This window comes from Epinephelus moara, chromosome 3 (genome assembly GCF_006386435.1).
Source record: "Epinephelus moara isolate mb chromosome 3, YSFRI_EMoa_1.0, whole genome shotgun sequence".
NCBI classification, from domain to species: Eukaryota; Metazoa; Chordata; class Actinopteri; order Perciformes; family Serranidae; genus Epinephelus; species Epinephelus moara.
The window spans coordinates 15,142,114-15,167,106 of NC_065508.1; the positions used below are offsets into that span (position 1 = coordinate 15,142,114).

The following is a 24,993-nucleotide window of genomic DNA, read 5'->3' on the forward strand; positions in this document are numbered from 1 at the left end:
CCTGGCAGAGATCTGCAGAATTGATCGCTGTTCAGACATTGCAGAGGTCAGATGTAATGAATCAATCACACATGCATCAGCATCTAGAACAGCAGCTACAGCCAAGGCCAGGGGCTCCACTGCCCTACTTTGATGCAGTGTCAACTTCCACATTAACATGACTTGGAGGGGATTGGGAAGATTGAGCCAGATGGACTGGACGATCCATAGACATGGGAAGTCTGTGATATTGGGATCAATAATGGCAGCAGCCAATTCAGATACACGCAAAAACCACACTTCTCAGACGTATATTTTATGCACAGGGTAGAATCCATCGACCACGTGTCTGAGCGGTGCGGCCAGATGCTAAATGGTGTAAACCCTCACACAGCTGCAAAGCTGAAACAACAATCTGAGTTGAATAAAAGAAGGAAAGCTCCCCCCTGCATCGTTTCAAGGACAACCTGATCATCAGACACCAATCAATCAGAACAAGAGACAGCTGAGCATGAAAGACATGCCCTCAGTCTGCTCACCTTTATTTGATCCATCCCTTCCTGTCTTACCTCCCCTCCCTCCCCTCTAAGTAGCCTAAAGGTGAGGCTGAGGACATGGGAATTGTCTCAAAAGTAACTAAAACACTGTGCATTTGACTCCTCCTCGGGCTTTGCAAAGAAGTGAGAGGAAACTAAAGACCTAAAGACAGTGTGAGGTATTTATGTGTGGTAAATGAAGCTGAGGAGAAGAAAATGAAAACCATTATCTGTGTTAAATCGAGCCAAGGATTTCTATCATGGTTCAGTCAGTCTCTGAATAAGGCATAACTTTATTACAACTTCACATTCTGCTTCTTCAAAACCACTTCCATTAAATGGCTAGAGTCTGAGTCAGCATAACAGCACTATAACACAACTACACAACAGCTTTTCCAGCATTTGAGAATGTGGATTATTTCCTTTTCTGTTTCTTTTTCTTGATGCCAGAAATTATTACAGCACAAAATCTGCCCCAAAACTAACAAATAAAAACTAATAAATGATAATTGTTAAAAAAAAATAAAAAAAATAATAATAAACACACATTTCTTTAAACCGTCTTCCTTGTCACCTCTCAGTTCAGTGGATCATAGCAGGAGTCAGGTCTAAAGCCTGGATAATCTATGTCTGATCATTAGCATTACCCACAGAGACCTGACCTGCTCCATCCATCACACCAACCTGCTCTTCCCTGTCTGACCTCACTCTCTCCAACCACGCTATAGCTCCTCTCCTTTAGCCTACTGCTCCACTTACAGTAAGACCTGCAGGTCAACTACTAATATCACAGTCTCGTTTTGTGTTTTGCAGACACACATTTTCTCTCACAAGCTGCACCGAGAAAACAAAACGCTCAGATCAATATTTAGATGAGAATGCTGCGCGAACCGAGTCAGCACCAAGACCCGAACCCTACAGGCAAAAATACATGCGACACTTCTTCAAGAAAACGGTGCTGGACTCCTAATGATCGCTGCAACAAGAAAAGATAGAAAGATAAATCCCTGCAGGGTGTTTTCAGTTGTGCTACTTACCTTCAGGTTTCTCTGGTGTTGATTCATTTAAGAATGTCGGTCAAATGCAGTTGAGTTGCAAAACGAAACACCAGCGTGTCTCTCCACTCTCTTTCTCTCTCTCTCTCTCTGAATCGCAGTGCAAGGAAGGAGAGATGCTGCGGACAGGAGGAGGAGGAGGAGGTGCAGCGGTGCTGATGCTGCAGCCGACACCTGGCAGAGCATCCTCACGATCAGGCGCCCGGGCTTCTCTCTCTTTCAACACATTGGCGCCCTCTGCTGGATTATGTGGGAAGTGTAATGAAAAGTCCTGTCTATAAAATACATAGATTTCATAGAACATTGGTTATCAGAGATATTGGATGTAAAATTTAATTTTAATGCCTCAATTTGTATATTACAGGAGATGTTACATGACACTGTAAGGTATCCACAGAGTTGGTTTGCTCTTTTTTTTACTGTATTAAAGAAACGTATACTCTAAGATTGGGAATCCACTCACCCTCTTACACTGATTCACTGGAAAAATTAAATGTTTACTAAATATTATTTGAATATGGGAAAGACAATAGCAATAGAAATGAACAAATTAATTTGAAACATATGGGGAAAAATATTACAAGCACTGAGTACATGAAAAAAAGAGGGGAAAAGTGGTCAGTGTACTCAAATCTGATTTGAGGTTTTGTTTTGTTCTACTTCCTTTATTTATCTTTATTATTTTTTTTATTATTTTTTTGGTGCAGTTGTTCCAGAGGGATAAGTGGACAACAATGCCACTTTAAATATAATTATTGGTTACAATATAAAAGATCTTTTTGTTTTTGAGTTTATAAAGTCTTGTTTTGTATTTTTTTTTAAGATTGTGTGTCTTAATTTTGTGATGATAGAAAGTGTTTATTGTATATAATGAAAAATAAAAATAAAATCTTATTTAAAAAAAAAAAAAAGATCAGTGGATTTCAAAGCCAAAAGACACCCGAACATGTCTGGATGTTAAAAAGGTCATTTTATTTACAGGAGCAAGTGAAACATACAAACACTTTAACAAAAAGACAAACAGACGACAAGGGGACAAGAAGATAGTGAGCGCCGACATGGTGACATTGATATGAAAGTTTTTATGTGTGTGATTTTTGTTTGATTGGGTTTATGTTTTTCTTCCTAGACAAAAAAATTATAATATAATAATAATCCATGATTTTCTCAGATCCTCTTTCTTCGTATCTCTGGGTCAGGTCGTTCCTAATAATACCAGCAGATGGCGCCAAACACAGTTAGTGTTTCTCAAAGTCAAGGATCCTTTCTTGGTAGGACGAGTCTTTCCAAGAAAGTATCCTACATGTTGGAACAGGTTAACGAGTGTCCTCACGTGTGCGTCATTAACCCTCAGCAGACTGAGGAGGTTTCAGGATACTGTGATAATTTTGACGCTCTCTGATTTTGTTGTACAATTTGAGCAGATGTGAGCAGTATTTTCAGATTCATGTGAATTTTAGGAGGAATATATTTCAGGATGACACTTAAAAAAAACACGTACACTAAGAATCGTGGGTACTTTTACCTGCCGAGGATACATACATGCATCTTTGACATTGGCACAGCCCTTAGGCGGGATTTGATGACACCCTTTGTCTTTAAATGTGAAAATGTAACAAAATATAGAACGGCTGTCTTTTTTTTTGTCTTGATAGAAACAGTCATGTCAAACAATTGTTAAACATTTTAAAATAGACCTGGAAGCCAGTTTATGCTGGCCTATTACATGTATAGGCTACGGGTGCCTGAAAATATACAAAACATCAGAAAAAAAATATAACTCAAAGCCCATTTAACAGCTTTTTATGGAGCTTTCAGCTGCATCTCTTGGTCTTCTTCAGCAGATGTAGTTGTTGGCAACTGAGCTGCCTCCATCTGACGAAGAAGGTTGTGGGATTCGACTGAAAGCTCCATTAAAAAAAAAACCCTAATGAGGCCAGTTATGAATAACAAAACAAGAACCCCTGATGTCACCCACATATACAGACTATTATTTGTGCTTTTTTTCAACATTAACACACTATTGAACACACTGTAATCCAACAATGATCACAGAAAATGCAAGCAAAACAGGGGAGTAAAGTCTGAGAATGTGATGAAATCACAGCTGAATGACATAAACATGAAGCCATCATCAACATCACATCAAAAGCCTGATAATGTGACACATGTAATGTAATTGGAAAGATAAAGACCGTTGATTTTAAAGCATCAAAGGGAAAAAGAAGAAGCTCCTTCTTTTATCTGTTTATAGGGCTGTATGTGTAGCATTTATTTCAAAGGTAAACACTAAGGTTTGGCATGACGTGAAGGATAAACAAGTACTGATTATGTCAGAAGATAGACTTTTTAAAATACACATGAATCCCTTTGTATGTTTTAAACTTAACAAGGAGACTTTAATTTAAAACATTAATCAGTTATATTGTTGTTATACTGTTATGTCATACTGTGCGTAGGCAGATTCCTATTAATCATATAAAGTTATGGGAAATGGGATTTTGAATATGCTTTGACTTCCTGTGTATCTGCATTCTTGTAATCCTGGATTTCAGTGTAATTACTTTGTGTAACAACTCAGCAAGATATATTAATGTGTTGGGAACACAAACTACAGAAAGCTCTAGAAAAATCAGCCATGCATATTTGATCAAAGTGATACTTGTCACGGATTATTATTACACGTCTACTACAGCCCAGTATGACCCCCAAAATCTCGTTTCTGCCACAGTCACGCTGATATCCTATAGTTTAGTGTTTTATTACAGTGGTGGAAGAAGTATTTGTATATTTTACTCAAATAAAAGTGTGTAAGTATTATCAACAAAATGTGAAAAGTAAAAGTAAAAAGTTTCCTGCCAGTGTTTTACTATTATATATGATGTTTTTTGATTAATATTACCACTGCATTAATGTGTATGTTTCATTTTACTTGTATAGATGTGCACGTGTGGTCATTTTAACTCCTTTATACACTGTTGGGTAGTTGAATCTACAGCAATGCATTGTTGTCTGTAAGTTCATCATATATTTATGGTGTCGCTGTCTTGTGAGAAGAAGTAAAATGTATTTTTAACCCCATGAGGAAAACTTTATTCTTTACTTTATTTAAAAAAGATAAAATAAATCACCAAATATGGAGATACATGGTTTTCACTGGACAGGAAGGGTATGAAAAATTATCTGAAAAGAGCTCTGAGATGTACCGGAGTAGAATTATTCTGTGCTTAAGTACAGTACTTGAGTAAATGTACTTAGTTACTTTCCACCACTGGTGTTATTCCGACAATTGTTTTTATTAATGAGGCATCAATGGTTAAGAAATGACAAAAGAAGGTGAAGGCAGCGACTTTTCCAACCCTGAGGATGAAGTTTTAGTTGCACTGATCATGTAAACACAATATAAGGAGCACAATATCAGATACAAACAGGGCAACATAACATAAGCCTTTTCTCCAATTTACAAATAATTTACTACAAGAAATATAAACAATATCTTATATACACAATCTTGATTACATGTGTCTAATTATAGACAGGTACATTGTTGTAAAGGATTCCCAAAACCGCAGTTAATGCATTGAAAGGCTAAAACTAACAGACCTGCATTTAAACGACGAATTAAACTTTTGTCACACCGTCTCTAGAGTCCGTTTACACATCTTGTGGATTACTACTGCATTAACGTTGCGTTTTGTTGTGGCTCAATAGGAAGAGGCATAAAGTCTGATGTAACTTGAGTCAAAGTTGGTTAGGTCTGAAGACAAATCTGAAAATAAAGATAATTGAAATTGAATTAAAAAATGAATAGCTACATAAGCCACCACTACAAGCATAACACACCCCAATTTCCAACTGATCTGTTGGAAGTTGAGTTGCATTGTGGGTAATGTAGGCACCATGAGTGAAATGCTACACTTTTTTTATGTTTATGAAAAGAGAAAAATATCTAAACGCATTAGATATTTTAATGAAAAGAAACAAATTTTAAAAAATCTATGTAAATAAATGTACAAGTGTGGCGAATTCTTCCAGATCATATTTTTCATAGGCTTTAACTTAATTATAAATATTAAGTCGAATCAGATTCCTAATCTCAAAAGCACATTGGAAATGAACATCTTTTAGGAAGTGGGTAATAAAAAGACATTAATAAACATGAGAAAAGGCCTATATAAACTGAGAACAAATACATTCTTCCAAATTGAACATGAGAAAAAAAAGATCGGCCTGACTTCTTCTTTTTTTTTTTTTTTTAAAGACAAGCTAAATGTTACAAGTTACAGTTGCAAAAAGACACAGCAGCCAGCACTGTGAAAATCCACTATCATCTAATGTTACATGGCGTTAACTGACATTCAGCAGCTGTCACTGTCTTCACCTGATACTCAACATTTGCCCGATATCAGACACAATTGCCAACTCGTTACACTCCGTGTCCATCTTCAGTCTGACCTTGCCTCCACTCCAAGTGTTTCCCGTGGGGGAGGGGGATTGGACTGTCTCCTAACCAATTACTAGAGACCAACGTATCCACCTGAATCTAAGGTCACCTTAAGTCCAAACTGATGCGTCGCCATGCCAGCATACCTGTTTGGTTGGGGTTTAGGAGTGGGGCGGCAGTGAGGTATATCAAACCACGATTTCAGGCAGTATTGAGAGCAGCGTCTATCTTGTCTAAAGTAGTCGCCATTGTAATCACTCCACATTGGTTCTGCCGCACAGCTTGACGATGGTGCCGGCATTAGTCCTGCCTGTGGTGCTGACTGGCTAATCATTAGTCCTCACTGGGTCCTTTTCAACGGAAAAACTGCTGTTTCATGAGGGCGGATTCAAAGCTCTGGAGTCAGGCCAGCTCAACTTATATCAGGATTCACAAACCAGATTTCACCTATTTATCATGGGCATTAAATATGCCAAATAAGAGAGCATATTTTCACTTTGAGAAATTTAAAATGTTCCTGTCAGGCTTTAGACACTTCCTCTGAATCGCTGTGTCTCAGAGTAATGAACTGTCCAACAGGATACGTCGTTAAGTGTCTTGTTACAGACATTTCAGCATCATCATTTGCAGCCAGATCCAAGGCTTGTGACTGACGGTATCAATGCAGTCCTTCGGATTTAAAATTAGACTCATGGAAACTGTAAACTACAGCTCCCTGCTGGCCAGCTTGTACTGTATGCACAGCCATTGGCCCGACCATCCTTTTCTGCTAGTTAACACAGGGAATTATGTCACAGACAAGCGTGTTGCAGTGTATTGTGCAAGCTCTCACTTGTCTGGGGGACTGTTAGAGCAGCATTTCAACATCAGTTACATAAGAGTTGGCAGGTTTATGAGAATGTAGCTAATGGAACCAATCTGTATGAAATACATATTGTGTTATCTGATTTTCAGAATCATTTATATATATATATATATACAGTAGATATGTTTTCATAAACAGAAAGACAAGAAAATGTATTACTGTTGAACATTCTGGCATCCAGACGAAAGCTGTTACACATGTGCGCATAGTCCTACTGCCAGCAATGTACTCTTACCCAGACCTCAACTTAACCTCCCTGAAACACTGAGATGTTTTGTGTCTCCAGCATGAGCCCTCCCCCCTCAGACAGCAAAGCGATAACAAGCAGCTGAAGCTCAAGGCCAAACAGAAGGGGTAACAAGCTTATTACAAAATACTCGAATAACAGAACATGTCTATTATGGCTAAAGAAGTGCCAATATGCCACTTTTCTGTTTTCTGCCTGGCAGTCAAGGGGGAGAGTCACAGGTTTGGGGATTTTAGGTCAAAGTTATTTATCATTGCTTTGTCCAAACCGGAGTGCTGCCAGCAAGGGGAGTCGTCCAGTCGAAAATAATACACACACAGACTGGTGTCAGGGAAGGTTGGAAATGTACACAGCATGTTCTAATGCAGTCTACAAATCTCCATCGTCCTCGTCGATGGCATCGATGCCGTTGTGCAGGAAGGCCTCCTTCTCTGGTGACATGGCCTCTGAATTGTGGTCATGTTTGAAACTGTCCATCTCTGTTTCTGGAGATGAGCGGGCCAGAGCGGCCTCAGCGCTGTGGTGAATGCCATAGCAGAAGTAGATCACAAAACCTGGAGAGGCAGAGCAAGACATGCTTCAAAACAATTCCTGCTTGCAACTGTTTTACCACAAAATGATGACATAAGAATGCAGGATTTATACTTCTGCATCGCATTGACACCAAGCCCCATGCTGTAGCCCGACGAGCACCTCCACAGACGCAGACCTCCTGTCTATTTTTGTAAGCTGAAACCATTTCCCTCAGTGGAAACAAAGCTTTTATTTGCTTTAATTTCACAGATAAGAAACAATAAATTGTGGAGACAATAAAGCCTTCACAAAAATAGCATTTTACGTCTTGTGTGTGAGTTATCATTCTGGGATTTATACTTCGGGATTTGTCCTGGCTTCATATGAGCAGAGGAAATCCCCGCTCGTTGCTAGGCAAATTTATACCATGTAAAATGCCATAGGCTTGTGCCAAAATTTGTGGGGAAAATGTGTCCAGATGAAGACAAGTGCTTTGTCCGTGAATGCTGCGAGTTATAGTGAAGCCAATGTGTGTATTTGTGTTTGAAATTGTCACTATTAAGACATGTTTAAAGTGTGTTTTGAGTGTGTTTTGAATCAACTAAACTTTACAACACTTACAACACTCCAAGTGTCACTGCAGTGACACTTGGAGGTGTCACTGCAGTGTGACACAGACACACCACCTCACAAGTATAAATGCTTAGGCTACGTGTGCAGGCTACTTAATGGTCACCATGTCGGACTGCTCATTTCAAGCCACTAAAGCAAGCAAAGTCTAGCTGTGTGAAATTGGTCTAAGAGCATCTGCAGTGAAGCACATGAGTAGGAAAACCACCTTTTATTTAGCCAGAGACATTCAAGTGAAAGGTGTCAAATCAAAAGACTTTTTTCTTTTAAGGGGTCAATACAATTTCTATATTTAATAAGTCAGTTTAAACGCTGGAAAGACTACCTACCTAGAGCCATCCAAACAGAAAATCGTATCCAAGTGCCTCTGTCCAGCTGCATCATCAGGTACACATTTACAAACATACTGATCACTGGAATGAAGGGCAGCAGTGGAACCTAAAGAGTCAAATTTAAAAAAGGAAACATGGCAACTTGTGTTAATGCAAACATGATGTGTTTTAAAAAATTTCAAAATCTAATCCAGACTATCCTACGTAGATTTCGTTTCTGGAATCAAACCTTGAAGGAGAGTTTCGTCTTGCTTTCAGGCTGTCTCCAGATGATGAAGGTGAGGAGGAGACACACCATGAAGATGACACTGAGGGCTATGACGTTCCACACAGCAGTGCCCCCCTGCACTGCCAGTACACTGAATGCCAGGATTAATGTTCCTGCAGAAGTACATATTTTTTATATCACTGCATGTATTACTCTACAAGTGCCAATTCTAATTCAGCATTCAAGACTAAATGAATTATCTGGATTCAAAGCAAATTAAGTCTTTTGTCAGCTTCTTCTAACACATTTAAGTAGCCCTGGTATGATCCCTTACCCAACATAGAGGCACAGATGTTGACAGAGAAGCCCGACAATGTGGATGGTTCAGAGTTGTCCGGGAACAGGAGGGTCTTGACGCTGAACTTCTCCTCCATACCGGGCAGCATGCCCATACTAGGGACACTGATGCCATCGCTCAGCTCCCCCTCATCCTGGGTATTGGCCATCTGATATACAAGAGAGGGCTGCTCGGGCTGGTACCTGACACAATCAAAAAACACATGTAGTTGTGACTTTACTCTGTGTTCACATTACCGAAAATAGCTAATGCAGTGATAAGATGCACCTCTTGCAACATTAATGCACAATGTTTATGAGTAATGTCAATCATACTGAAACATCAGCTGCAGCCACATTTTTAGCAAGGGCAATTAAAGTTGTAACGTGTGGCAGTGAATTTATGAAGTATGAAACAGCTTTGAGCAAGAATGCAGTGCTGAGTTTCATTGGTTGCTAAAAGGAGATAAAAACATATGTGGCAGCGGGAAGGTGGTGATGGAAGTGTTAAGTCTCTCAGCTTCAATCAATCAATCAATCAAACTTTATTTATATAGCGCCTTTCATACATCAAAAATGCAACCCCAAAGCACTTTAAGCTGGAACAACTCCAGCATTGAACTCTGCTGCTCTGAACCAGTGTCCCTGGTTAAACTCTATATACTTATGTCCCACACTGACCTCAGAACCAGAACACAGGCAGCCACTAATGTGTAGGCCAGCAGGGTCCCTATTGACATCAGGTCCACCAGGTCCTTCAGGTCGAACAGAAATGCCATGATAGCTTCAAGGAGCAAGAAAATGAAAAGAGAGTTGGAGAGATTAGATGTGTTTGATTGTAAGACCCTTTGTTACCGTAAAATAATTTGAGAGGACTGTAATGTGTTTTTAAGATGGTCATCTAGCTCCCATAAACATGTTTAGGGTTTCAAGTCTTATGTTTTCTTTTCCTACTTTTTTATTTTAGCTACGCTACAAAGCTAACACACTGAACTAAGTAATGGATAAGCAGCTGTTTCACTGTTGCTATTTGTACTCTTTATTAGCATTCAACACTGACTGCTGGCGGAGAGCTCAAAGGTGATCATGCACATTGTACTTTCACATCATCTCATACAGTCCTGTCCTTCACATTATGCCCCGCCCCGCCCCTCTTAGTCCCCCACTCTCCCTCCCTCTCCTCAAATACAGGCCTCTGTTTTCCTTAACCGTCCCTGTTGTGGATTTCCTATTCATCTTACCAGACATAACCCCGGCGGTCACAGTGGACGTTATGGGGGATTTCCTCTCGCTGACGTGGGCCAGACAGGAGAAGAGCAGGCCATCCCGAGCCATGGCAAAAATGATACGGGGTAGGGGGAACATGGAACCCAACAGACTGGGGAGTCGGGTGGGGGAGGAAAACATCAGAGTGGGATGACAGTTGTAGGTGAAGTGAAGAGGAACAAATGAAAAGGAAGAAGTAAAGGAGGTCAGTAGGGGAGAAAGGAGGAGCATTAGTAAAAGGAGACAGATACGGCTGGCAAGATAGGGGTTGCGGGTTAGGGTGCGGAAACCGGACACCAGGCTAGCCACACTGTAGAGCAGTGTGGGCATGATGTTGGACCAAGGATATTTGAATGTCAGCATGCAAAATGTTTCCCATTTAAATAGCAAACAGGGTGCTCCTCATGCTGTTACACTCTGTTCCCTTTTAAAAATCGTTGGTTACTTCAGCGAGCAGTTTAGTTTGCTATTTATATCCCTGCTTACACCACCAAGATGCAGGTAGAGAAATTAAGTCTCCTTGAGTTCACCAAATAAAACAAGTCTAGCCACTGACCCATGTTAGAAGAAGGACAAAGTATAACCTGGACTGCCTCAACCAATTACAAAGAGACCTGGCCACGTGAGACAGAGGATAAGAGACAGTTAGTGATGCTCTTTTCCTGCTGGAGTGCTGATTTCTGTCAGGTTTCTTTAAAACAAAATTAAAATAGAATTTGCAATCGGCAGGTCAGAGCGTTTGCAACCTGGCGCAGCTCAGCCCAGCAGCAGGAAAAGACGCTTCGTTGAAATTGGATGCTCTTTAAAAACATGCGTGTTAGTGTCTCACCTGCCCCTATGCCAGAGGTGAGGGTTGCAGTTAGCGGGGTTTTGGTGCGGGGGCTGATCTCGGCCATGAACTTGAAAAGCAGCCCATCGTCGGCCATAGCCCAGATCACACGAGGCATAGGGAACATAGCACCCAGCAGGCTACCAGGGGGGGAGACCAGGATATATAGTATCCACACTTACACCCACGAGAATGCCGTGAAACATACATGAACAGAGACACCAGCTCACAGATACAAGGAACATCATACAGTACATTTACATGACATAATATACAGCAAGAATAGTGGCATGCAGGAACATGTTTAATATCAAAACAAACCTTAAATATACTCCATAATTATATTATAATTATTGATCAAAGCAACTGCCATTAAAAACAAAAGTATGTACCATCATTATAAAACCATTAAAAACTGATTAGTAATAAAAATGCAGTTTGCAGTGGCCTTTGGTGACACGAGTTACATAAGTGCATGCACTGATGGTACAATATATTCTTAGCAGTGCTCTTATTTTTAGTCAAGGGATCAAATGCCTTCTGAAGTTAAATATACAGTCCCATAGTGCCACACGCACGCGCACACACACAGGAATGGTTATGTGTGTGCGTGTCTGCATGCTTATCTGACAGAACTCAAGTACATGAGCATGCATTTAAAGCTGATGGCAGACGAATGCAGGTGTGTGTGTGTGTGTGTGTGTGTGTGTGTGTGTGTGTGTGTGTGTGTTTACCTCGTAGACAGAGCACAAAGAGAGCCTACAGCTACGGCGTATTTGGCTCCTCCCCAGCCCACATAGTTAAAGGCTACAGGCAGGGGGCTTTTGCTGTCCAGCAGGTAGTAGGGCATCATGAGGGTGAGGGCTGCAGAAACACCAAAGTATGCTACAAAGCAGATGAGCAGCGAGGATACGATGCCGATGGGGATGGCTCTCTGGGGGTTCTTCACCTCTTCACCTGGGGCGTAGTTGAGGAACAGACATGGTTATACAGAGGAAAACGCTTTACTTGTGTTTTACTCCACCAGATGCTGAGGTTTTGGTCACTAAAAGCACTTTCTGCCTTGCATGGGATGCTAAAAATATGTGCTTTCAAACAATAGACAACAAGACAAAAGTGTAATACATTAATTTGAGAAGAAAAAATGGCTCTGTTTTTCTAAATTAACAAGATTATTTCAGAACTCTCCAAAAAGTTTTTATGAAAAAATCCTGCTCTTGTTTCTCTGATTGATTTGTGATCAATTTCTTGTCGATTAAAAAAAAACATGATAATTATCCTGTTTATTTAGAAAACAAGAATTAACAAGATTATTACCTCTTTAATTGAGAAAACCAAGAACTGACAACATTTTCCCCTTTACTCATAAAAATGAGAATTAGCAAGATTACAATCTAGTAAATAAAAAACATTAATTAACAAGAAAGATATTATCTTATTAACTTTGAAAAACAAGAATTAACAAGAGTATCTTGTATATTCAGATAAACAAAGGCAGATTTTATTTCCATTAAAGCTTTTCTTAGTATTCTCAGATTATAATCTTATTTTTAAAAAAAAATGAGAATAAACATCTTCTAGTAAATATAAAAAATTAACAAGAGCAATATTATTACCTCATTAACTTATAAAAACAAGACTTAATGAGATAATTATATTGTAATTTAGAAAATCGAAAATTAATAAGAAAATCTAATTAATACTAAAAAACATGAGTAGAATTTTTTTTCATGAAAAGTTCTAAGTTTTCTCATAATTCTGAGGTAATAATCTTGTTAATTCGGTAAAGCAGGACAAATATTTTTTTCATAAGTGAATGTACAATACAGAAAATGACAAAGCACATTTTATTTCTGTCAGACACACTGACGCAGAACTAATTACTGCATCTAATTTTGGAGACTATCACTGTGCAACAACATCCTCCCGCAACCCCATTTACCACTGTTTGTTGGTAAAACTAACTATTCACACTTGAACGCAAGGTTTAAGCGGACTATACACACCATTCACTCTGCGATGGTTGTTTTGGCAGAATCCCAGCAAATGTGGAAAATTGGGAAAACAGCTGTATTAAAGAAGCATTTTTCCGTATTTTGCAACAAACTGAACAAGGAGCTTATTTTTCCTGTGAAAGACTCAAACACACAACTATTCAGCTGCAGGTGATTATGCAACAGAGCTTCTCAGGTGAACACTCACATCCTGTTCGGCAGTGAAATCACATTGCGATGATTGATCCTGAATCCTCTCTCCACCACTGTTCATGACAAGTGACAGCTACTGATCGGCCCAGAAACAGTGGTAACAGCTGTGTGGATGTATGTACGCCTGTGTTTGCATATGTGCTTGTGGACGGGTGAAGTAATAATACCGTCATTTCAACTTAACTCTAGGTAGCCAGAATACACACACACATACCCACTGAGGGTATAATGGCCTAGGGCTGGCTGACTTTGTGTGTGACCAACATGTCCCCACAAGCCAAACTCAAGCAATCATTCAGGATCAGCCCCCCGCTAGCCAATTAGAATTCAGGAAAGAAAGGGGTGGGAAAAGCTGGGGGGCAAGAGAGCAGGCAAACTAGAAAAAAACTCCCCTTTTTTCACAATCCAGAGGCCTTGAACTGATTAAACAGAACGACGTGTATCAAGAAACAGGTGTAGATCTGCACAGTGTAGAAAAAACAAGGGGAACGTGTTCTCCACAAACCTTATATCATGATTACGCCCCTAACCTGGGTCACAGTGCTTTACATTCCACACAGAGCAAAACTGGGCCAAATGCACAAAACTGCATCTTTTTTCTCTGCCTTGCCCCTCTTATGTAACACTCCTGGATGTTTGGACAAGCTTGGGATTGAAATGGCCCCGACTCCAGATTCAGTTACAACAACCCCCCACCCCCACAAAAAACTGAAACATGCCCATGAGGCCGCAGAAGGGATATGAGAGGCGGAACAAGAGGAAAGCCTGGCTAGCAGAGTGAGTGTTTTCTGATTCCTTCCAGCGCTTACCTGTGGTGGCGATGCAGTCAAATCCGACAAAGGCATAGAAGCAGGTAGCAGCTCCTGAAAGGACACCTGTGAAACCAAACGGCATGAAGCCGCCCACTCCTAATATCTCTTTGCTTGGCAGGGTTTCTGTCAGACTGAACAGGGAAAAATAAAATGCAAAAAAATTTAACTTTATTTAATGACTTGTTTAAGCTATGTGGATTATCCAGAGAAACTGAGACCAATTAAGTTATAAAATGCAATATCAAATATAACAACACACAATGAGTGCGTTTATGTCCATGTTCTTACTTGAGGCTGGAGTTACTGGTATAATTGGCGTGAAGGATCTCTTCAGGGTCAAGCTGCCAGTTCTTTAAAGTGCCTTTGACCAGGCCAGAGACGACCATGAACAACAAGACCAGGATGTTGATACACGTAAACACCTTGTTTACCATCGCTGACTCTTTGACCCCAAATGCCAGCAGACCTTAGAAATGGAAAGGAAAATGAAATTTCTTTTGGAGGAGACTGGACTGGAAAGGCAATAAATTCAACCTATAACACAAATTTTGTAATTAGATTTGTAAAGTAAGTATATTTAGTAAATATCTGCCACTGCAGTCATAGGTACCATGGGTGCTAGAGGCCTGAGACTCTGTGGAGAAGCCTGTGCACCCACATGCACCAGCGTACAATTGGGGCAAAATATAAATCAATTTGATCAGCTACAAGGAGCAACACTTTCATTGTAAGAGAGTGAAAACATCTATTTAGTAGCTGCCTGGGCCAATGTGTTAATGAGTAATTCAATTTTAATGCATGGGCTTGTATGCTTTCTTTGCATGTCTAACAACATTAGATAGCCTATTATAACTTGTCTGGCACAATTAATAGGTGGGCGCCTAGTAGCATGTATTGTTACATTGCATTCTTAATGGGTGTATTACAGCAGCGGTGGTGTCAGACTGTTGGAATGTGCACTTTGCCTATAATTTATGTTCATGTCAGCCATTTTACTAAATATTTCGGTGGCATTGATTACTACTTTGCTTGTATTTCATGGCGTTTATTGTAAGTTAAACTTCTGGTTTCCTGTGTGTGTGTGTGTGTGTGTGTGTGTGTGTGTGTGTGTCGCTTGTTGCTGTTCATTTTCTAAGGTGCTTAAATGTATGTATTTGACTACTATATCCAAATCTGAATAGACAAGTCATGTAGGCTGTGGTTATTGCAGAAGGTTTATCTTAGACATGGGGATGGGGCATTCAAGTGTTTCGAACACCCACTGGCAGAAACATAAATCAGCACCCATGACTGCAGCAATGTCAACTGTTACAAGTCTTGAAAGTTCAAGGTTGAGACACTGCATGTTGCCAAAGATAAAGCATGCTCTAACAAAGTGATAACACAAGAGAGGGTGGCAGAAAGAAACATGTTTTCCTACCTGTTAAGGTGATTATGATGACAACAGCAAACATGTCAGGGTACTGTGCTAATACACCCGGTGCATTCATGGACATGTACTCTCTGCAGAACTGCTCGATGCGCTTCCCTACCAACTCGTCGAAGGTAGCGCTCCATGCTCGGGCCACACTGGAGGTACCTGAGGTGGAGAAAGAACAGCTGAGGTAGATTATGTGGTGCGTGTGCTTTTGGTTGTCTTGTTGCACCCTCTCATTCTGTTTCTCTATCTGCATTTGGACACAAACATCTAGAAGGAAACAACATAGTAGTAAATGCGTCATTTTTACCAATGATATAGGAGAGGATGAGGTTCCATCCAGTGATGAAGGCCCAGAGTTCCCCAACAGTCACATAGGAGTAAAGATAAGCTGAGCCTGTCTTTGGGACACGGGCTCCAAACTCAGCATAGCACAGACCGGCTAATACTGAGGCCAGGGCTGCTATCAGGAAAGACAACACAATCGCAGGACCTACAGGGGAAATAATATATCACATGATTAGACGCTTTAAGATTTGGCTGGCATGACATCTTTTAATTGTTTGCAGTAATGTTAAAGGGATAAATCAGAAATACATATTTTTCCTCATACCTGTAGTGCTGTTTAGAAGTATTTTGGTGTAAGTTGCTGAGTGTTGGAGATATCGGCCATAGAGATGTCTGCTTTCTCACCAATATAATGGAACTAGATGGCACTCGGCATGTGGCGCTCAAAGCACCAAAAAATTCATTTGAAAAACTCAACAGCGATGTCTCTTTCCAGAAATCATGACCTGGTTACGCTCGATAATCCACAGACCTTTTTATGAACAGTTTCATGTAGGAACTATTTTCTTTCCACCAAGCAACAGTCATCAGTGCATCACTGTGCAGAGGAAAGCGTGCATCTACTGCTAACCCAATTAGCACTACTGACGAGGAGACCATTAACGATTACGTCTCGCATTGTTGCAAGCACAAGCCTTTCCTTCATGAGAAGATGCCTACTGCCTTTTATGTGGTGACGGGGTTGGCGGGTGTAGTTCAGTAGAAAGAAAATAGTTCCCACATGGAACTGCTCACAACAAGGTCTGTGGATTATCTTGAGTAACTGGGTCATGATGTCTGGAAAGAGACATTGCTGTTTAGTTTTTTTAAATGCATTTTTTTGTTGCTCTGAACACCACAAGCCGAGTGCCATCTAGTTCTATTATATTGAAGGGTAGGCAGACATCTCTACGGCCGATATCTCCACCGCATGCCAACTCAGACCAAAACAGCCTAGACTGTCAATTAGCACTTCAGGTTTGAGCAAAAATTAGTTTTTTTGATTTTGGGGCAAAGTGTCCCTTTAACTTACCTGAATTCTCTCGTGCAACGGCGCCAGCCAGCACATAGACACCAGCGCCCAGCGTGCTGCCCACGCCCAGGGCCACCAGGTCGAAAGTGTTGAGGCATCGGGACAGACGGGAGTCCTCTGTGTTACAGTCCACCACCTTCACCCTCAGCAACTGCTTCCCGAAACGCAGAAGCTTCTCCAGCGCCATGGATCACAGTCTGGCCTCAGGGAGGGGAGGGGGTGAAGGTTGACCGGGGTTCAGAGGTCGCGGGAGGGGAGGGGGAGAGGTCACACACAGCCTAATAGGAGAGAAAAGATAAAGGACAGTTATTTAAGTGTCTAACACTTATAGTTGACTGGGGCGTTTTAAAAATAACACATAACTTTTTATTTTGAGTCTTTCAGTAAACACTGGTCGCGCTGTGGTCAAGTGTTGCACATCAGGGTTAAGGAGGCCAGCAAACTCGCTGTAAGTAGAACACTGTTTCCTGGGGTGTTACATAATGCACCCCAAATCCACAATGTGTGACGGCTAGCCAAAAAAACAGAGGCCTATAGGGATAATCCATCTTATTGCTGGATACGTTGCTGACATGTGTTACATAACACAACTCACAGGAGAGGAGGAGAAGCCCTCGAACAAACTGTTCAACACAAAGAGAATGATAACTCACGACACAGAAAACACTGCCGCGGAGGCTCATCACATCGCGTCACTCCTACACACTAAACGTACCAAGACTGTTATTTACCTCTGCTTTGGGTCAGACAGTGCAAACAAGGACAATCCATTATTGAGCAGCCAACGCAGTTTGAAACCTGCTACCCTCTCGGGGCAAAATGCAGCTGTAACACTTCTTTACCGAGTTGTTGCTGAGAAGATACTCTGGGTCAGAAGTCTGTCCAACATGTCATGCACATTCCCCGGTGCTGAGCTCACAAACTGAGAGGCAATGCTGGATATCTGGAATGTGAAAAAAATATAGAGGCCAGACGGAGGAATGGGAAGGGGAAAGAAAGAGGGGAGGGGGTATAAACAATGTCCTGCTGCTATGTCAGTGAGGTTGTGGTGGTCTGGCAGAAGTCCAGAGGTATGTCCGACAGACCGGTGAATTAGGTCAGTGACATGCAGTAGCTTAACACCGTGACCCATTCTAAGATAATGGCGTCCCTCCACATGAGGGCATAAACCCAGAAAAGTCATGAGGACATTACAACAGTCATGTCACACCTCATGGAAACTTCCACATGAGGGTAAGCTAAGGTGAAGACCTTGTGGCCTTTTTTTTCTTTCCAGAAAGCATTCAGGCTCAGATACAACTTTCCAACCTGGCCTATTCAACATCATATGACAAAAATATATATTGCAGCGTTATAACATGCCCAGTGAATGTACTCATATACAGACTAAGCTTAAATTTGCAGTGGGAGAAGAACACTATATTCGTTTTCCCACAAAATCATCAAACACGGCTAAAAACACTACCCATACAGTCTAGTCTAGACTAGTCTCTATAGATTAAAAATACAAGCTTGTACATTAAGAGAAACTCTCCTATATTAAAAAGCTGTCTCAATACTCAAACCAACGCACTGCTACTGCTACTGAAACAATTTGCTTGTTGCAGCGTAATCAAGCTGATATCAATACACAAGTCAGAGGACATTAAATTCAGCCTCTCCCACTTACAGCTGCTATTTGGTGTTGCAGAGGTCACTTTTGTCTGCACTGTGTCATTGATAACAAATGATGTTGCACAACAGCAGTAAGACTCTCTGGATGTTTGTGAAAGAATTACACAGGTGCAGGCTTTCTTACTGTGTACCATTGTGATACTGCCCACTATTAGGAGCCTACAACTTGATGTGCCTTTTTACTAGAGGTAATTGATTGATCAATCAGCAATCTCGTAACCCATTGGCTACGAGATTGCTAATGGGTTACGAGATAATCTCGTAACCCATTGGCTTTCAGTCTGACAACAATAAGCCTCTGGAGGTGACTGCCAGTATTTTGGAAGATCTGTTCTAGCCAGGCCCACAGGACGCACACCAGGCTTTGAAGCCAATTTTCCAGTGGCCAAACAGTGTAATTGCACCATCATGCGATGCCCTGTGGCCAAAAAAACAAGACATACATGGCGAAAGAGACATCTGTGAATCAGTGGGTACATTTTTTGGAGCACCACAACCCCCACGGAACAATTTGTTTCACTATCAGAATTTGATCCATTCAGTCCGAAAACATTTGGAAAGTCTACGGGCCACAGCAGAGACAGTTACACACACGAATGAACAGGGCTCTGCTTTCAATGCTGTATCCAATTCTCTTTATACATCCATATCCGGGCCAAGACTCCCTCTACCATGCACTGGTATATGAATGCAGACTTTAAAAAAAAGCTAATCTAAAGCTGAATCGCTGTCAGACATCGAGGGGGATAATAGGATTGACAATGACAATGTTATACATTTGCTTTGTTTGGAAGGCAAAATTACTGCTACCAGCTTCTCAAGCATGGATATTTTATGATTTTCTCTGTCTTATGATAGTAAACTGAATATTTTAGGGTTTTGAATTGTTGGTGGACAAAACAGAACATTTGAAGATGTCACTTTGGGCTTCAGGAAACTGTGATGGACACATTAAATTAAAGCTATACATTTTATAGGCCAAGAAACACTAAAATAATTGACATATTCATATTTGTCAGTGGTTGCATTACTATTTTAAGACACATCTTATACAAGATAAGTGTATACATTAGAGTTGCTAGTGCAGTGTGGTGTGTTTTGTTACATACGGTATAGAGGTTATTGTAATGACATGCATCTGCAAGTAATTGGATGTATGGGTACTTCTTAGAAATAATGTCACTTTTCACATTATTCAAGCATGCAATCACATTATGAATGTAACTGCATGCTTAACAAGTGTAAACATTAAGAAATATCTGTATTTCATTCATCTGTTAACAAAAAAACAGTAATGAAAACAGCTATTGCTCAAATAATTCATGAAATTACTGGACCAAACCAGCAGCAGTAAGACCGCTGAGCTCCTGCTTGCTGTATATTATTATTCCACCCAGATAAATAAGTAGCTGATTACTGCAATAGCTCGTGTGCCACATTATTGTAAAACCCAGGAAGGTCATTAAAAAAAGCTGAGAATGAAAATGCTATTCAAATATATCCAGGGGTAATCATGAAGCGCTTACAGGAATGGACACACATGTGCATGCACATAAACGCAGGAGAATGTAGCCTATATGCACCACACAACCCCTCACTGACCTGGGTACACAGTTCAGCACACTTAATCCAAATAATGACACCTCAGACAGAAGGACATGTGACTGTTCCAAACATATGTTAGAAACAGGAGGAACAATGAAATACACACACTGTCTATGCTGCAGATCAATGTCTAAATGGCAATAAAGCTATTCCCACATGGCAGAATGAGAAAACACATGGAGTACTTACTTGAAACCACCTACAGATACGCTTCAGCTGTTGATCTGAGTGGAAAGTTATAAGAACGGTGACAGATTGAGGGATTAAACCACGTATTTGTTAACTATTCTTCAAGCTGCGGTGAAGACTGCAGAGCGTTTGACGGCAGCCGTTCTGAAATAGAATCTGGAGGAATCACATGGCTTGGCTATTCCAAGCGGCACGCGCGCACACACACACACACACACGCATGTACACACAAGCACGGTCAAAATGCAGCAGTAGTTGGCTGACTGAGAAAACCTTAGCAAATGTATTTTTACAGTAATAACCCTGGATGCCTGTAGACTCTTATATAATCACAGTTCAGCTGCATGAATGTAAACAGTCACAGTAACACAGTTTATCTACACAAGCAGCAGCTTTTTTTGCAACAGAAATGTAACTCAGAAAGCTGTAGACAATCCCGCATGCTTGCACTTAAATCACTCATGCATCTAAGTCCATAAACTCATACACGCGTGCTTTGAATTCACTGTATTTGCACTGTATCTACATAATAAATAAGTACAATAACCTTGCAAAATTCAGGCTTTAGAAAGCATGGCCCCTTCTTATCTCAGTGTGCACGCACATTCACACATATAACCGACACACTGTCGGTTTAAAAGAGTTTTGGCAGCGAGTGTACAGCAGATGAGGTGTGCAGAAAGTAGAGGCAGTGCCCGTTTGTGGGAGGGAGTGGATGAGGAGGAAAGGGGGGTGTGAGCCTGTAGAACCAATGACCGTAGACCATAAATATGAAACTGCTTGACATTTAGAAGAGCTAAGAGTCCTTTTCAAAACCTGCAAAATAACTGGATTTATATGAAATAATTTGATAAAGTGCATCTCTTAAAAACAGCAGTAATATAGTCTTTTTGTAAGTCGCTCTGCCACTTCTGAAGTGAAAATGTATAATCTATGTTCTTTAAGATTTTGTTCACTGTGCTTGTGGACTGTTTTCCTGTTTCTGTGTCATTCAGTTCAGCTATAAGCAACTGCTCACATGCTTGCACTCACTATAGGCATCCAGCTAACTGAATGGAATTGCTTTTCTGGCGGTGGGTTCACTGAGGAGAAAGAACGGCATGCAACAGCAGAGCCTTGACTGCTACTTGTTGACATTTCCCATATGTTCCTGTCCAAGTGCATCATGATGCAACACTGCTCTGCTGTTACTGGTAGATATCACTGTATTAAAAGCATAACTCCTCAAAGAAAAGTCTATCAACAATACCAATATGTGAATCCTTGTTGTGTTTGTCCTGGTGTGGTCAGCTAACATACACAGATTTGATCTTTTGGTCTGGTGCATGTAAATGAAGTGATGTGTTGCTGTTTTACTGACCGCGTAATCACCTTCTGTTAGGAACAGGCAAAGTCATGGGCAGCCAAGATTTGACCATACAAAACATGAAGAGGATTCATAGTCACGCTTAAAGCAAAACTAAGAACTTACTAAGAGGCACAAATAGCAATGTGCCCTTCATGTACCTAAACACACAACAATCCCACTCATCCTCTTCCCTGACGCAGACCAGAGAAATAATCACATATTTTAGGAAACAAAAGATTGACCCTTTACCTCCATTATGTTCCACTACGTAAATAGTAGAGCACAGAAGGCTCTTTACTCTTTGAACAAACAACATGGGGACTTACAAATGTATGAAAGAAAGAAAAATGTACTTATATCTCTGTTTAACACTGGAGTCTCTTTGTTTACTGTTTGCTGAGAATTTGAGCAGAATAATCGTCAGCAACAACTGAAGATCTGACACATCTGGGATATATATATATATATATATATATATATACTAGAATATTTTAGTTCCCCAGTTTTTAAAATTGAAAGCCTATAATATATTAATTTGAACTTGAAAAAATACTTATTTCATAATTGATTCCCCTGAGAGAATATTTACATATTTGGTACAGTAAAACAGGAATACAACAATAAATTGGGTATTTCAACGTACCATACTTCTGTAGTATGGAGGATGGAAGCTATCAAAACAAAATAAAAATATACATAAATAAAGAGAAAGAAAGAAAGAAAGAAAGAAAGAAAGAAAGAAAGAAAGAAAGAAAGGGGGAGTGATGCAAATTAAAATAATACAGAAATAATTAAATGAATAAATACAAACATAAATAAATATCCAGATAAATACATATGAAAATAAATAAATAAATAAAAGGGAATATTAAATAGGAAAGTAAATAAATAGGGTAATTAATATTATGGTAAAGAAATATGTAGCAAATTAAGACAGAAATATCAATACATGTAAAATTTGATCAATTAATTAATGCCTACATTAATTTATAATAAATAAATAAATAGATAACAATAATAATAATAATAATAATGATAATAATAATATTTTTTCTATATATTATTTTGGGCCATAAAATGGCATGTTAATTTATTTATTAAGTCACTGATTTATTTAGTGTACATTTGTGTTCAGATATTGTGTATATTCTATTGTGACAGTTCATTAGAACACAGTGCAAGTCAGTTGAATGTTTGACAATAAAAAAGCTGGTACAGGGCATCACTGCTCATTGAATACAAAGTTCACTTTCAGAATCTCAATCTGTTTCTATTCCTGTAGCTGAATACTTTCCTAAGCATAAAAAACACAGTGGTTATTGCTATTGCCTAACATCACAATAAGCCCCTGATCCATGTTTTGTACACACTGCAATCTATTTACTGCAGCTACAACTGCTTACATTTCAACGTCAACGCCACAATCCATCATATGCAACTTGTTTCATCGTGACTCTGAGTGTAAACAAAAGACTACACACTGTTCAGAGGATATATAAGTTATGCTTGTTATATAGGCAGCTGAACATGTAGACTGGAAAAAAAAGCAAGAGGAAATATGAAGCCCTTGCACCTCTAGAATCTCAGTGAACCTAAAAAGCTTCCACACACACCCTTCCATGCATTTGTATAGGCTACATACAGCCCTGCTGTCAGCAACTTACACACTAGTGACCCACTTTCACACCGGCTAAAGTTAGACCGACAGGAACTGGTCTTGCCATTCAGATCTAAAAGGTCAAGTCTTGAGTCATGCTTAAAATAAAGTTAAATTTAGAATATAGAAATAAAGCAAGTTTTTATTTCAGCAATTATTTATGTCTTTCTTTGTATGTATGTTTTACTGTGCTGCAGTAGACTTGAACTTTCCACTTTTATTTTTCCAGAGGAGGAAAGTACCAAAGTGGAGTGACTCAGGTTACAGGCAGGTTATAACAGTGCATCAATAATTAAACCTTAAAGGTAAGTTTCCACATTTCAACTTAAATGATTTACTTTACTTTATTGTGAGTGAATTTATTTTCCATTACTTCTGATTTGGGTTTGTTGTATCTGTGTGTGTCTGTGCTGTGTCACTGCCTACATCCCTACCCCAAATCTCACAGCCACCACCACCTTCCTCATATCATGCATCACCAGCCCTCTTTGTACTGGCTCCACTGCAGCTCCTGAGAGTCAAAGCCAGTCTTAACACACCCCAGGGAACTCCTCTCTCATATTACATGGCCATTAAAGACAATGCATTTTTAGAACCCCCTAAATGTTGAATCGCCAACCTTCAAAGTTAACTTTGGACGATTATACATTAGTTATCACTGAGGTGCAACTTGCAAAACACTCAACTGAGTTGTTGTATTTTTTCGGCGTGTGAAGCCCCATTCACAGTCAGGCTGCAGGAGACAGTAGCACTTACTATGAAGGAGTTAAAATGGGGTCTGCGCGACACGAGCATGCGGTTTAAAGCATGGGCGCTTCACTCAGCCGCTCAACTTTACGCACGGAAATGCGTCTCCCCTCTGCTTCTTAGCTCGTGCGCATCACCTTAGAACGTATCTAGCCTGTGACACAGATTACTAGAAAGCTGGTACTTACTCAATACTGAATCATTTGCATGTGGCTACGTAGTGTAACGTAACGTTGTACTTCTTTACCTTGTAGACTCTACAGGAGCGCATGAAGCAGTGATCCAAGATAGGGATTTCCTTGAAGTCTAAAAAGCTGGAAATTGTAGGAAGCAAAAGTGCGTCGAAACAAGGCAGCCGGCAAAGTTTTAGGTCTCCCTTAAAAGATGGTAAGGGCGAATTTGAGATTTTGGGTTGCTCTGTTTAGCGCGTCCACGGGGAGGAGGGGATACAGAGGCTGTAAGGCAGCCCCGCCCGCTCATTACCATTACAGTTGTGCAATAGCTATTAAATGCATTAGTGACCAACTGCCACAAGTGGCTGCTGGCTGAAATCAGCAGCAGCTTCATAAATATGATTTCACATTAACAGCATGGTTAAGCTTCGATTAGCAATCAGCAATAATGGAAAACTTTAACAAAGACAGCTGCTCCTGTGAAATCCACATTCAAGTCAAAAAGAAACTGAGCATCCACAAAATCAGTGATATTATTTCCATTTAAGTCCATGGAGGAGTCCT

At 40.2% G+C, this 24,993-nt stretch overlaps 2 protein-coding genes across 7 annotated transcripts in view; both read right to left on the reverse strand.

The window, feature by feature from the left end:
- The window catches only part of mtus2a (microtubule associated tumor suppressor candidate 2a), a 47,023-nt gene extending 45,351 nt beyond the window's left edge, over positions 1-1,672 (reverse strand). For both annotated transcript variants that reach the window (XM_050041381.1, XM_050041380.1), the window contains exon 1: positions 1,553-1,672. The gene's annotated coding sequence lies outside the window, so the exon portion shown is untranslated. The remainder of the gene's footprint in view (positions 1-1,552) is intronic.
- A 3,170-nt stretch (positions 1,673-4,842) lies between these two features.
- On the reverse strand, positions 4,843-24,684 carry slc7a1a (solute carrier family 7 member 1a). Of its 5 annotated transcripts, XM_050038373.1 has the most exons (14): positions 20,505-20,647; positions 17,879-17,979; positions 17,037-17,314; positions 15,987-16,169; positions 15,680-15,838; positions 14,548-14,725; positions 14,257-14,390; positions 11,975-12,197; positions 11,241-11,380; positions 9,827-9,929; positions 9,144-9,349; positions 8,831-8,982; positions 8,599-8,707; positions 4,843-7,680 (listed from the first exon to the last, which is right to left on the reverse strand). In XM_050038373.1, exons 3-14 carry the CDS (start codon positions 17,221-17,223, stop codon positions 7,496-7,498), a joined length of 1,959 nt encoding a protein of 652 aa, XP_049894330.1. In that variant the 5' UTR covers positions 17,224-17,314; positions 17,879-17,979; positions 20,505-20,647; the 3' UTR covers positions 4,843-7,495. The 5 variants fall into 5 exon arrangements, with proteins under 5 accessions (XP_049894330.1, XP_049894346.1, XP_049894313.1 ...); XM_050038389.1 differs by lacking the exons at positions 11,241-11,380; positions 17,879-17,979; positions 20,505-20,647 and adding exons at positions 10,387-10,523; positions 24,504-24,684; XM_050038356.1 differs by lacking the exons at positions 17,879-17,979; positions 20,505-20,647 and adding an exon at positions 24,504-24,684.
- Between the last annotated feature and the right edge of the window lie 309 nt (positions 24,685-24,993).